Here is a 15,406-nt window from a genome sequence, read left to right on the forward strand (position 1 = left end):
AATACAGTCCAGATTGGTAGTGACTGGCAATTGTCACAGACTGCTGACTAATCATTGCTTTATGTTGGTGCTCTCAGCCCAGTTTCTGTTATTACCTATCAAATGAATGTGAAGATCAGATAGCCTTTCACCTGTATCAAAATGGTCCCTCCAGGACATGGTAAAGGAAGAATGGTGAGTCAGTGGGGGATATGGGAAGATTGCAGTGGTGTTGCTTCCTGTTGGGTGGATAAATGGAAGAATTGCATTTTCCACTGTTAGTTTGACACCTATTAGGGGAACTAAAAAAAAAAAATACCAGAAAAAGTACTGAATCATTTGTTTTGGAAAAACTGATGCATGCAAAGACTTACATGGACTTCATAAATAGAAATAAAAACAGGTCAACTTCTGAGTGTTACCAACTGTGACCATGTCCTTTTAAGATTTTCTTAAGAAACAAAAAGAAGATGGAAAGGCAGGATGGTTCAAGGCAGTAAGTAACACGTCCCATTTTCACAACCACACACCTACCCTGGGGCGAGATTTGGCTTCATCTAGATCCTAGTGCATTCTTGTTCAGCTCATCATTGTAATTTGTATCTGTCATCCAATGGCTTTCAAACAATTATGACTTGCAGCAGCTCAGTGAGATAGGTAAGCATCTTTATACAGGGTAATGAGCACAGAGAGGTTAAGATACTAAAGACTAGGGTGATCTATAGTCTATGTATTCTAGTGCTCAGTAGTGTGAAGCAGTTCATAGAATATATAGAAAGATAGCGTCCTCATTGTTAACAGTCTATCCACAGACATAGTATGTTGAGTGGAGGGAGTAAAGTGCAGAAGGTTAGAGGCACAGAAGGATGATGGTTACAGCAATACAGTGATTCAGTTACTCAGGTTTAATTTGTGCAGATTATGGTCACTCAACATTATTTTGTTTAATATAAAATAAGAGAGATGAAGAGTCAAAATGGAGAATATTATTGTTTCATTTATTGTGGGCATCGTGGAAGAGAAGAATTTTCATGAGTTTAAAAGGTAACTGCCTGGTTCACAGGGTAGGGAAGGCATTCTCTGTGTAGGGGCAGGCTCCCTATCCAGCTCCTCGTGGCTCCCTGGAAGCAGCGACATGTCCCTCCCACAGATCCTAGCTCCACGCACTGGCCCTGCCCCAAGCACCGGCTCCGGAGCTCTCATTGGCTGGGAATCACTGCTAATGGGAGCTGCAGGGGCAGTTCCTCCGGGCAGAGACAGTGTACACAGCTAGGAGCTGAGTGGGAGGGACATGTTGCTGTTTCCGAGGAGTCCCCCCCGCACAGTAAGCACCGCTCAGAGCCCTTATCCCCTCCTGCACCCTAGCCCTGAGCCCCCTCCCACACACACCCAAACTCCTGCTGCTGCTGGGGGCAGGGAGGAGGGCAGTGGCCTGCGCCAGCCACGCCAGCTGGTGCAGAAGTCACAGAGGTCCTGGAAAGTCACGGAATCCATGACCTCCATGACAAACTCTAAGCCTTAAGTATAATACAGAGTTAAGGGACTTGCCAAATCAGTGACAGAGCTGGAAAGAGATCTCAGGAGCCCTGACTCCCAGCCCGCTGCCATGTGTGCCCTACTCACATCAGATCTTAAATTTTCATTCCAAAGGGTCCCAAAGCATTTTCCAAATATAAACTGATTCACAGATTAAAGTGCAGCATTTTCAAAACACTCAAGTCCCATGTTTAAAAGTGACTTATAAATCATGGACACACAAGCAAGGAGCCAGGCTAGAACCTTGGTCCTTTAGCTCCTAAAGCACTTGCATCTTCTGCATGAGAACTCCTGTACTAGATTCTTTCCACCTACATATATATACACTATATACATATGCACTAACAAAGCCAACTCTTTACGGTCTGATGGGATCAAAAGACAAGGTGGTATGGCAGCAAAATAACTTCATAAATTGGCACGACTGAGGGCCTGATCCAATTCCAAATGAAGCCAGTGTAGGGATTCCCCCTGGACTTCAGGTGGGAGTTGGATCAGGCCATGAGAATCTGCTCTTGAGAAGCTTGGTACTTAAACAGAAGGGCTGTTGCCAGGCAGGAAAGGGTTGCACTAGCAGAGGTGTACTGTCTCCCTTAAGGGAGTCTCCCTTATAGAGTGTACTGTCTCCCTGTGCTCTGCCTGGCCCTTCCAGCTTCAGAAGTTCACAAATTCATATTGTTTTCTCACCTCAAAAAATGAGAGATTAAAAGAGCACCGGTCTGATTCTCATTGACACTGAGACCCCCTTTATTACTGTGCTGTCTATGTGAAAGGGTCTTCAAAGTGGATGTGATTATAATTTACTCCTATTCCTTTGCACTGCCAGAGCAATCTGATTGAGTTTCAGTATGACTGAGAATCAGGCCCCAGATCTAACATTATCCATCCTCTTGCTTTAATTAGCTTGAGTTGGACTACTCTAAAAATATATCAAGTATTTAGAAGTACTAATTTTGCATGTTACCGTAAGAATATGTAATGGCTTTTTAAATGATAGGAAGACTTTCAGTGACACATTTTCCCAACATGACTTCCAAGCTGAGCATGAGCAACAAATATCTGATAAAGGGCAAATCTTTATGGAAAAGTAAAAGAAAAGTCTTGATAATTTAGTTTATTAAAGTGGTGATTAAAAATTGTACAGCCAGGAGACTAAACAAACAGTAAAAAGCCATTTTCCTGGCTCCTTGGCTTTCATTACTTAAAATCTCAAAAGTAATGAATTTTAGATGTCAAAACTGCAAATAAGATTTTTGCTAAAATAAATCAGTGTAGGGAATTGGGGAGAAGTGGACAGATCCTGACCGAACTGGGTAATTAATTATGGTACTGTAGTTTTCATCACCACTTGTGATTAACAGCAAAACCAGATATCTGTCTTTTATTAAAGCCTTAGGTATCAGACTACAGCCCATTTATCTTATATATTCTCTTTACAAATCTGTCCTGCAGACCAATGCAAGAAAAAATATTCATAATAATTGGGGGATATTTTCTGAAGACTATGTCAGGAAGGGATATAGAGAGAGAGACGGGGCTAGGCAAGTGAATTTTATTGTATCCAATGAGTTTCAGTCTGTTCAAATGCTGTGTCATTAGAAGCACACACATTGCACTCTTGCTTATTTAAAACCTTAAAATGACAGCAGCTGGTTCACAGTTATCTTTTAATGCTTATTTAGGTTTCCGTGGAGTAGAACTGTTATGTTTTATGTAAGACAACAGTTGAGATGGATTTAAACAGATTGGGTAGTCTCATGGAAGGTAGAATTGAACATGGAGATATGTAAGGTAATGCACATTGACAAAATAAATGCAGTTGAGCTCTAAAGGTGAAATTCACCTCCATACAGAGGCTAGAAAAAGACCTACGCACCACTTAAGCCCTGAACATAGGGCTTAGGTATGACATGAGTGCTAGACTACCCTTGGGCTGGCCCTCTGCACAGTGGTGAATTTCATCCCATGTTTGCAGCGTTATGTGAGGAAAAAGGCTTAAGTATTGATATGGATAGCACAATAAAGATGTATGTTTAATATCTAGTAGCAATTAAAACTATAGTATTTAGGCTGCTGAGATGTACACCTCTATCCTGATATAATTCTGTCCTTGGGAGCCAAAAAATCCTACCATATTATAGGTGAAACCGTGTTATATCGAACTTGCTTTGATCCGCCAGAGTGTGCAGCCCTGCTTCCCCCTGCCCCGAGCACTGCTTTACCGTATTATATCTGAATTTGTGTTATATCGGGTCGCTTTATATTGGGGTAGAGGTGTATTAAAAGATGTGAGCCCAATTCTCCAAGGATATCCATTTGGTTAAACAATGGTATGCATGCTGGAGTACTGTAGCCAACTTTGGTCCCATTGTTTTAAGAAAGAATTAATGGGCATTGTATAAGTCCTGAGAAGAGCAGGTTATGCACTTGCCAGAATAGAAAAGCCAATAGTTGGCTGACAATACATTTCAGAAGGTGTAAAGGCAAAATGAGACTCAATCAAATACTATCCATTTTTTAACCTTAAAGTGCAAGGGTTTTGGCCTTCAAAGTGTAATTCTAAAAAGTAAATAGTAAAAATGGTACCTTTGTACTCAACAGCTCTGCTTCCTTCCTGTATTCAGAGTCGCCCCTCAATAGTCCAGTGAGCAAAATAAGATTTTATAAATTTTTACCCATCAGCTTTTGCAGAGCCAGCCTAGCTAAGATGGCATGAATTAGATTCTATTCCCTTTTGTGCATCACAGAGTATTATTTGCTAAGTTCCAGCCAGTTGCACCTTTGCAAACCTTATATAAGACTGAAGTGATAATTTGCAGACATATAGGTTACAGAGATGTAACTCTCAGCCTAATTTAGTCTGTAAAATCTTCATAGTGGTGACAATGAAATGCATGAGAAGGTAAGAACTCAACCCAACACACAGTCACCAGGCTAAGTATTCAAGGCTGGGAGGTAGGGAAAAGCAAAACCAAAAAAATCCTTTTTGCTTGTGAAGTGATCATATGGAAATCACTGAGTGATCGTGATAATAAATATGGAACCCCACAGCACAGAACTCTACTTTAAATGTGGAAGACCTATAGGAGGCAGGGAAAAGCGCAAAGACGAGCTATCACTTTACTCATAGCTGTAGTGGCAATACTCTACTTTAATTCATGCTAAACAGTTTCTGCTTGCCTAGAAAGCATATCATTTGCGACTGGTATGGGCTTTTTTTTTTTTTTAAACTTTTTTCCTGTCTTTCGGTAGATCAGCGGTTCTCAAACTTTTGTACTAGTGACACTTTCACATAGCAAGCCTCTGAGTGCAGCCCCCCCCACCCCCTTATAAATTACAAAGACATTTTTATGTATTTAACACGATTATAAATGCTGGAGGAAAAGCAGTGTTTGGGGTGGAGGCTGACAGCTCCCCCTCCCCCCCATGTAATAACCTCATGACCCCCTGAGGAGTCCCAACCCCAGTTTGAGAACCCCTGCGGTAGATACTAATACCTTGCTGATAAGTTGACCATTAAAAAATACATTGTAATTTAATAATGATCCTAGCCTTTCTTCATTTCTTCATTTTATTAAGACAAAGTAATTCTGCACTCTTTTGTGTGAGAGCATTTGACGAGGCATTAAGAACACACTAAATGGAAATAAAGCACATAATTCTTCTGTAACTGAGGTCCTCAGCAAAGTACATAATTCGTTTATCACCATGATGCTTTGACTGTTACTCTTGTGCATTAGCATTACCAATTCTGAAGAAGAGATTTTCCTTAACTAATTGTATGATTTAATCTGAGGCAAATGTACCCTTTAAAAAATCTTTGTAATACAGAGGGTTGCTGGTGTGGTTTTTTTAAGTCAGATTATTAAAAAATAGTTGACTGTTTCTTTTTTTTTTAAACAGAGTATTAAGAAGAAAAACACAAGCAAGCAAGAGATGAGCACATACCTGCGATTCATTGTCTCTCGTATGAAGGAGCGGGTGAGTCTGAACAGTGCTGGTTTGCACAGAGAGGGTAGTGCAGAATTGGGAAATGTTTCTAATGTCCACTTTTTAAATATGTTGTATTCAATTAGAGGCATATTATAGTCACCCCATGCATAAGTTTGCAGGGAGCAGGGGACACAAAGAGCCATTTCTTTACACATCCTCGTATGGAATGGTTTATGTGTTTCAACATGTACAGCCCAGTATACAGATTATTCATATTTCTGACTGGAATAGCCTATGCAAGGTGCCCACACCTCCAGTGGAATGGAGACTCTTCAGATTTTACAGAGACACAAAATCAAGATGAAACACTTCTTTCCATTTCTCCACCTCTGGCATTCAATTGTATGACTCCTTATTCCTTATATGAAGTACTTAAATTCATGTCAGGTGAAATAATTCTTTTTCACATACTATGTCTTGGTTCTTTCAGGCTATCGATCTAAACAAGAAAGGGAAGGACAACAAGCACCCAATGTATAGGAGGCTGGTGCACTCAGCTGTCGATGTTCCTACTATACAAGAGGTACAGTCACATACTTTCTGATTTCCTACGTGAAGTTTTGTTCTGTCTTTAAAAGTGAACCCAAAATTTTATAGACCAAAATACTAATCCTTACTATTTAATTCTTTTCATGGTCATTTCTGCTATGACTTCTGTCATAAGCATAATAGCCAAACATTTCAAACTTGGATGACTAAAGCTTGGCACCCAAATCTTTATATCAGCACCTAAAAATGTGCCTGATTTCCAGAGGCACAGAGCACCCTCAGTTCCCATTGATTTTAATGGGAGATATGGGTGTTTGGCACGTCCAAAAAATCAGGCTATTTATTTAGTTGCCTGAAGATGGGTTTAGGTGCCTAAAGTTAGGCATCTAAGTTTGAAAATCTGGCCAATAAGTAAAATGGCTAATGAAACAAGCCATAAGAATATGTTTCACCAAATATTCCATTTTTTTCTTGTTAAAACAGTTATAGACATCTGCTTTCCAAACATCATGATGATTCATAAAATGCCAAACATTTTGGGTGATCACAAAAAGCAAGAATGGCTTGAACCACCTTTTGTGTTAATTTCTTCAAAAATTAAACTACTGGTTAATATATAATCCTTAGTCTTTCAGGTGATTCAGTCTGTGACTTATTAAATCAAAGGAGTTGGGGGCTTCCCTTATAAAGATTAATATCTTACCGAATATTGCATCTAAAATGATATGATATTTTGTGCTCTTTATTGATTTTTTTTTTAATTGTAGATTTGGGGGTTCTGCATTTTCAGTATTATAAAATAGAATTTAGTGTTGCTTGAAACATGAAGTCACATATGCACAAGCCAGGTCTGCACTAACGTTTTTTGGTGAAACTACCACCAGTTGCATTCCTCCAGACATGGAAGTTGCCAGAGTAGACAGTTTGGGCATTTTAGCACCATGTGATCTAGATTTGCTCAGAGCAGGTTTGGTTGATGCTGGCAAAAATTTCAGAAATTGACAGAACGTTGTCTACACTAGAATTCTCATAGGTGCTATTACCAGGACAGTGCAACTGACAGTAGCACAGAGAAGAATGTTTTACTAGTGTGGAGAAGGCCATAGCATGCTCAGCTTGGGCAGGACTAGAAAAATGCACTGTGTGACTCATTGCAAACCTCTGTTATGTTATGGGCTTTGAAAGTTAATCCTTTGTGAAAATGGTGTAACATGAGGCCTTAGAAATGTATATGGGAGCTCAACACAGAATTGAAAGTAAGATGAAATGCTGGATTGAAACTAAGATGCAAAGCACTGTCCCACAGGGAGCAAATCTTTGAGCAAATGCTGTCGGCTATAGTCTATTCTGTTACACACCATGGGAGTGAATGGGATTACTCCAGATTCGAGATTTACTTGTTATAACTGAGAAAAATTCCCCTCTTTAATTAAGTTAATTTTAAAGCACCTCTGGGTACCTGAGAACTGGACAAGTACTGCACCTACTGAGGTATGGACAGGTAAGGTGCCACAGACTAATCCTGGAAGTGTTATAAGTACGTCTGTGAGCCATAGCAATGTCAATAACTCACCTTGTCTGCCTAATACATATTATTGTAAGAGCTTCTGTGCATAATAGGAACAAGTCACTCCACCAGTAGTTTTCATCGTTCTATATTTTGCTTTGTGTAGAAAGTAAATGAAGGAAAATACAGGAGTTATGAGGAATTCAAAGCAGATGCTCAGCTTCTTCTACACAACACGGTGATTTTCTATGGAGGTAGAGTATTACATTTAATATTTTTCCCATTAATTTGATTCAGGAAATAGATCTCAGGGTCTTTACTCTTAGGAAACTGGCCACTTTGGATGAGACTTGGGGACCAGCTAATTAAGAGAGGGTGAGGCCACCTTGAGGGTCTGTGGATATTAGCAGCGCGGGCTGTGTTAGTACTCATTTCTACAGTGGTGCCCACCCTTCCTCACTTCCCCTATACTAGTACCACCTTCTCTGCAGCTGGCCTTCCCAAAGGGAGCACTTCCACCCCCTTACTAATCTATTCCTGCTTCAGCCTAGGAAGCTGTAAGGGGAAACAGCAGAGTCTGAGGATTGGGACCCCAGAGCAGCTCCATGCTGAATAGCAGGCCCACTGCTAAGAATATCGCCAGGGAGAGCAGTGCTGACTACCTGTTTAGTCTCTGGCCATTTACAGAATGATACAGTCTTCTAATGGCCATAGCTATGAGCAGACTTCTTTTGAAGAAGTTAAGAAAGAATTGCTCCAGAACAGGTCACAAGCCAGGTGCAGTGTCAGGGCAAGTATACTTGTCCTTGGTACAATTTACTGAGGATATATTTGCTGATCCATCGGGTTCTAAGAGTTAAGTCCCAGGTTTGCAAAGGCACCTAACTCCCACTGATTTCAAAGGAAGTTAGGAGCCTAAATACCTTTTTGGATCTGGGCCTAAGATTTCTCAGGGAATTAAGTATTGTGTTTAATACAGGCATCTAGCTTGTTGTCATGGAAAAGTCAAAATGTGTTAAGAGAATATTTGATGCAGTGAGATAACGTAATTGGAAGTAAAAGCACCACAAGGGGCAGCTTCTAGAATTGACCCATATAAACTGCATGCTGTAATCCTCTAAGAGACAGTTGTGTTTCTATAAGGAAGTTGCTGTAAAGAGTGGTGTTTTAGAACAATTGCAGCATGTGAGCTGGGGCATTCATGTTTAAAAAAGAAAGTAGGATATCTAGATTGTTAGTGGTGGCCCATCCCTTGGTCCACTTCTAAAGATGCTTACTTAACATGTTAGCTAGTTTAAAAGTCCCCAGTAATATTTATATACACAGATGGACATGATGGGGATGGGGAGGCTGAGAAATAGAGTTGATGGTTGGAAATGTAATAGGAGAAATGTTAGCTAAGATAGTGAATAAGGTTTTTTTAAGGCATATATTTATAGCATGAAAGGCATCGTGACGGCGACTGCAAATCTTTGAGCAATGTTCTCATATTGTGGTTATTGATGGTTTATTTTTAATTTACAGCGGACAGTGAACAAGCTGATATAGCTAGGATGCTTTACAAAGACACATGCCATGAGGTAAGTAATATCTATTAAATGAGATGAAAGAGATGATTTGGCACAGATGAAATCACACCCTATCAGTTTCTAAAATGATTATTTCTTTCTTCTTCTAAGTTGCCCCTAAAAGCAAGGAAATAATGGGGAACATTTATTATCTTTCCCAAATTAAACTTTTTCACAGTGAATTCCTAATTCCTTTTCCTTTTGTTCTGCATGGCAGGGGTTTTATATCTCTCACACACACAGAACAGCTTTATTGCAATTTATTATCATATTCCTTTGCTCACTGAACTACAGTTCTTCATAATTCGGAGGACATGGTTAGTCAATGGAAAGGAGAAATCAGGAGTAAAGTTTTAGTTTCCTGATAATATATAAACACATATTTAGACTAGAAATGGTCAGTCTTATCTGATTTAATTCAAACCCAAAGCCAAATTCTGACTGATTTCCAAGATGGACAATTGAAAAATTGAAGGGGACAGGAAAGTGGTGTTTGGGTCAGCTGCCGGTTTGCTCAGCCTTCATAGTCAACTCATTTCAGTGCTTTCAGAGTGTGCTTTAAATATGCTAATTGTCCGTATGCAGTGTATAATCTTTAACAATAAATTAAAGTTCCATTGGCATTATTTTTGTAAAAAAGAAAAAATGTTTCTATGTTAAGGCCAAAATTTCTACCACTCTCAACTTGCCTCTATTTTTATGAATATAACCAACTAATTGCACAAAATTGAATTGATTCCACAAAATTAGCAGGCAGGGCTGAACATTGGGCCTTAAAAATCTTACTACTTAAGAGTTAATAGCACTGTCACAAAGAGAGTGTCCCATGGGCTGATTTACTTATTTTTGTTTTTCAGCTGGATGAACTGCAGCTTTGCAAGAACTGTTTCTATTTGTCAAATGCACGTCCTGACAATTGGTTCTGCTACCCTTGTGTATGTTTCTGACACAGATTTTTTTTTACTTGCTTTGTTAAAAATAAATACTTTCAGTTCTGGAGTTATTCATTTCTTGACTATTCTGCTTCAAATAAGCAGAATAAGCTTTGTTCAAATGTACTGTTTAGTCTCTGCACCTCTGATATTTTACACAAGCAAAAACATTAACTGAAATCCAAAGCAATAACAATATGGGTTATAAGCTTGGTTATCGGGCAGTTGCATTAGAAATAAGGAGTTTACAGGAATTAAAGCTCTGTTTCTGGATAAAGCTATGAAGACTAATATAACTTTTGAAGTGCTTAGGATTTCTGTGTACAGTAGATAGTTACACACTTTTCAGAATTTGTCTTTTTTAGTGTCTTTGATCCAAGCAGTGTGGCTAGCACAGAAATACTGTGTATTATAGGAAGATAAAAATGAAAAAGACATAAAAAGCAACCGTGTTCTTAAGATACTAGCACAGTGTTACACTAAACTTAATATTTGTGGGATGACTGAATATAATACTTCAAACCCAATAATAAAGAAAACATTTTTTTTCCCCAGATACCCAATCATGAATTGGTTTGGGCCAAAATGAAAGGGTTTGGGTTTTGGCCAGCCAAAGTCATGCAGAAAGAGGACAATCAGGTCGATGTTCGCTTTTTTGGGCATCACCACCAAAGGTAATGTATTAACCCCAGTGCTGCCTGTTATAGACATGCCTCACACAAGTTTACCCTGTTCAATCATGCTGTAAATCATTGCTGAACTAGTCACCAGCCTAACTTTGCCATCATTATTTCAGAAAGTTCAAAGTCCAGTGTAAGACATCACAGGCTGCCGAGTAATTCATAGAAGATTCCATTTTCAGAATTGCCATAGGGATATTCTCGACTGTTTAAAAGTAAAAATGGAAATTAAATCCTATGCACATGACTCTTCACGTCCACAGCAGCCCGTAGTAAGGACATTGCACACAGACAAGACATACGTTAACTTAGATGTATTTTAGGTGCCTGAACTGCTAACTTCGCACATGTTAGCCAACAAGATGCATCACAAGTTTCCATTTTAGGGATGTAACACATTATGAAGCGTTTTGGTGTTATTGTTAGCGTTGTGCCAACAGTCCCAGGTGGACCCCAATTTTCAGAAGTTTGTAACTTCAAGGAAATAATCCCTTTCACATAGAACCTTCATTTATGGGCTTCAGGGAGTTGGGTTGTTCATTTAGGAAACATTTGGCTATGGCTACTTTGTAAGATTGTATAAAAAAAGAGAATAGTACAGCCCCCAGTTTTTTCCAAGGGCTATTAATGTAGTTGGTGCTGCTGTGCAGAATGTGCACGCCAGTGCTGCTTTTACAGCATCAATGTGTATATGATTGTAGAGGTGAGGCAACATTTACGTTTTGGCTCATTGTTTCTGAGGAAGTAGTGCATTTCAGTGCATCATGAGGGAGGCTGGAGACATTTATAGCTGGGTTATTTAAGTTGCTTTTTAATTTAACAAGGACTATGTATATTTTCACTTGATTTATCTAGTAAATAATAGAATAGACTATGTGTTAAAACAACTGTCTCCAGCCTCTCCACAAGTGTTTATTATATGACTTCTTAACAAGGAGATTTTCTAGCGAAGATAAATGAGTAAGATCTTACTTGCACTTAAATCGTGGAATGACTTATGTTGAAATCATAAGTACCTTAGGAGAAGCTTCATACTAAGTAGAGAATCATTTCATTTTGGCACTAGGCTCAGACAGCTTCACACAAGTGTTGTGTTCTCTTACTAAGAAGTTCGATGAAAAACACCTGAAACTCTACACATAAGTATATACTGTAGTAAAGAGGAAAATCCATCTACTGTAATGTCATCCTCTTGTTACAGTCATGGACTTTAAAAAGGAAGAGCTAGATTCTCAGCTGGTGTAAATCAGTGTAACTCCATTGTCTTCCATGGAGTTATACATATTTACACCAGTTGAGGCTCTAACCCTGGGTATTTAACTTACCACAATATTCACGTCAATATGTAGATTGGTACTGCAATGACTGATATTCTTTAATACACCTTTCTATGTCCTTCAGAATCTCAAGAGTTATAATTTGTTACATTTCTGTGTACCCTTGATGGCATGATTTAGGGTGGGACTTTCAAAGGGGCCTAAAGAAGCTAGGCAGCCAGTTCCCATTGACTTCGATTGGGACCTGGGCGTCTAATTCTCTGAGTCCCCATTGAAAATCTCAACTGTAGAGACTAAGGAACCTTTCAGGTCTCTAAGTCACTGGAGGGACAGTTTGACAAAAAGTAATTACTGTCCGATGGCTGTTTAGTGATTTCTACAAAAGGATCTGGTGCTCTTGATTCAATTCCAGACAGATTGATAGATCACAAAAACCATCAACACAAGAGGCATGAATTTGGCACTCATCTTGACAGTTTTAACAAAGAGGCTAAGGACAGAATTGAAATAGAAAGTGCACACATAGTTGTGGTCTCTTCATGTCCTAATGATACTCAGCCTCTGTGAAAAACCGGCCACTTTGAGTTAGTTGTCTAAATACAGATTTAAAGTGTAGACTCTGTCCCCAGGGCTGCCAATACAGCACCGCCATGGGAATTGAAAGTGGGGAGTTTCAGAAGAACTGAGCATTGGGCTACCTGTGCGAAGAAGCACAGTTAGCCCAACACTAAATTCATTGGAATATCTCACCCTAAATCTCTTTTTAAATGTATATTAACACACTCTTCCCCTTCAGCTTTCTGATTGTGTCTTTAAATTGTCTTTAAAAGGGCCTGGATCCCTTCAGAAAACATTCAAGATATCACAGTTAATATCCATCGGTTGCATGTGAAGCGCAGCATGGGCTGGAAAAAAGCATGTGATGAACTGGAACTGCACCAGCGTTTCCTTCGTGATGGGAGATTCTGGAAGTCTAAGAATGAAGATAAAGGTGAGGAGGAGGCAGAATCCAGTATCTCTTCCACCAGCAATGAGCAGGTGAGTACTCAACTACTATAATTTATTAAATGACGGAAAGGTGACCTGAAATGGAATTTTTAAAAGTTAGTTTTAAGTTGTTCCCTGTTTACTTCTTTATAATGAGACTAGAAGGCAGGTTACCTTTTTTTTTTTTAATACTTTAGAAATACCAGGAATAGAAAGTTGTCATCTTCCCAGGTTTTGCTGGATGACGTCTGGGAAGTCTCAGGGATATTTATTGGGAACTCTTAACACCTTGATTGAATGAGCAAAGATCCTTAAAGTTAAATAAGTGTTAATAAAAACAAGGAGATTATATTATCCTACTGAAAATCTCTTCTCCCCACAACTACTTAGCTTTCATTCTATTGACTTTCAGTAGTTCTTCAGACATAGGAACATAGACATTGCCATACTGGAGCAGACCCAAAGTCCATCTTCTCCACTGTCCTGTCCTTGACATTGATAGTATGAGGTGCCCCAGAGGAAGGTGAAAGAATATGATACTAAAAACTACCTACATCCTGGCCTGTAATTATTAGAGATTAATTATAACTCTGATTAGTCTTGTTATAGGTATAAATGTACAATTCCTGTTTGAATCTTGCTAAATTCTTGGCCTACATGCCAAAGTGTAATTACATGGTACAAAATCAGAGCATTTTCCAGCCTAGAAAGGACCTGAATTTTTAATGTACAAAAACAAGCAGAAAAATGTTTGTTTTCCTAAAAACAGAAAAACAAAAATCTTTCTATCACTCCAGTGAATCCTGATAGAGGATTAGAGTCTTGTTGCAGAATGTAGAACCCATTTGCCTGAGCATACCAATGACAAATTACATAAATAGTGTGAATGAAATAAATGTTATTTATTAGAGAATTAGTAACACACACACACGGATTCTACTCACTCCACAGCTCATTAGTTATGAGATCATTATCACTAATTCAGAAAATATATCTAACTGTACATACTCCTCATTCTGGAATTGTATTTGGCTTTGTATGCTGCCTTTCACACTCCAGGTGTCTCACGCATTTTACAAAGAATGCTATTTATATTGGCAGCTGAGAATTAGTGTTTCCCAGCATTTGGAATTATTCAACATTCTTTTTAATAATGTTGACAGCTGAAGGTTACTCAGGAACCCAGAGCAAAGAAAGGACGACGTAATCAAAGTGTGGAACCCAAAAAGGAAGTAAGTAGCCTCACGTGGTATGTCTGTCAGTTAAGCAAAACAGCTAAAAGAAAAACCCTTTCAGAATTATGATAGACATCCCTTATAAAAGTTTGAGTGTCAGCAGCGCAACCTTCTCTGCTGAAGACTATAATGAGATCTGTTTATCTTAAGGTTTTGTGTTGGCACTCATCACCATGGTATCTATGTAAGATCTTTTCTCACCACAGGTTTAGCCAACAGTAATAGTCAGATGATATTATTGCAGTTTAAGATCTCCATCACTAGTAAATCAACATCCTACTGACAACAGTTTCTTTAGGAACGGCAAACTGGGTTTCATTTTACTAATATATTACATTTTTTTTAAAACTGTTAGAAGAACATTATTTTGGTTGCCAAGTCAAGGACTCAAAAGTTAGGAAATGCCAGTTTTATGGTTGCCCTTAACCTTAGAACCTTAATTCTACCTGCTTGTACATCCAAACCATGCACTGAAGGAGGCAGATTAAAAATAAAGTATGTGATCATGTTGTTAAAGATTATCCTAATAGACACACACGAGAAGGAAGTGGCACTGGCAGCCATAAATTTGGCATTTCCTAATTTGCATTCTTAATAATGTTCCTTTAACGTAGTTTTTTTATGTGACTTCATAGTTGTTCTCTTTTTGAAAGAAGGAAACAGATTTAAAAAATCTGGTACCTATGACGGTAAAAGGTTTTTTTTCTCCACTTTGAACTTCAGAGTACAAATGTGGGGAACCTGCACAGACCCTTCTAAGCTTAATTCCTAGCTTAGATCTGGTCACACTGCCACCAGCCAAAAATATAGTGTTTGGCACACTTCCTGTTCCCCCAAAACCTTCCCTGGGGAACACAAATCCAAACCTCTTGAGTCTTAAAACAAGGAGAAATAAACCATCCTCCCTCCTTCCCCCCTCCCACCGATTTCCTCCTTGGCGCCATGTCCCCGGGCACCAACAAAAGCCCACTTCAACAAAACGACCCACCAAATCCCTTGGATAGAACCAAACGAGACGAAGTAGCCCTCCTTCTTTTCCCAACAATCCCTGGTAGTTTAGGATCAACCTTGGATTCTAAACAAGGCAAAATAATCGTTCTTAAAAGAAGCTTTTACATTAAAGAAAGCATAAAGGTAAAATATCTCTGTAAAATCAGGATGGCAGAAATGCTTACAGGGTATCATCATAAGACTAAAAGGGATCCACCTTAGTTCAAGTTACA

The 15,406-nt window shown here is 38.9% G+C and overlaps 1 protein-coding gene across 9 annotated transcripts in view; it reads left to right on the top strand.

Moving 5' to 3' along the window:
• ZMYND11 (zinc finger MYND-type containing 11) overlaps window positions 1–15,406 on the top strand; it is a 146,164-nt gene that overhangs the window by 115,491 nt on the left and 15,267 nt on the right. For all 9 annotated transcript variants that reach the window (XM_075062205.1, XM_075062206.1, XM_032806330.2 and 6 more), the window contains 8 exons: window positions 5,419–5,496; window positions 5,939–6,031; window positions 7,671–7,758; window positions 9,029–9,084; window positions 9,930–10,007; window positions 10,560–10,678; window positions 12,792–12,999; window positions 14,112–14,180. In XM_075062205.1, the coding sequence (XP_074918306.1) occupies window positions 5,419–5,496; window positions 5,939–6,031; window positions 7,671–7,758; window positions 9,029–9,084; window positions 9,930–10,007; window positions 10,560–10,678; window positions 12,792–12,999; window positions 14,112–14,180 (789 nt within the window). The remainder of the gene's footprint in view (window positions 1–5,418; window positions 5,497–5,938; window positions 6,032–7,670; window positions 7,759–9,028; window positions 9,085–9,929; window positions 10,008–10,559; window positions 10,679–12,791; window positions 13,000–14,111; window positions 14,181–15,406) is intronic.

Source organism: Chelonoidis abingdonii, chromosome 2, assembly GCF_003597395.2.
Source record: "Chelonoidis abingdonii isolate Lonesome George chromosome 2, CheloAbing_2.0, whole genome shotgun sequence".
NCBI classification, from domain to species: domain Eukaryota; kingdom Metazoa; phylum Chordata; order Testudines; family Testudinidae; genus Chelonoidis; species Chelonoidis abingdonii.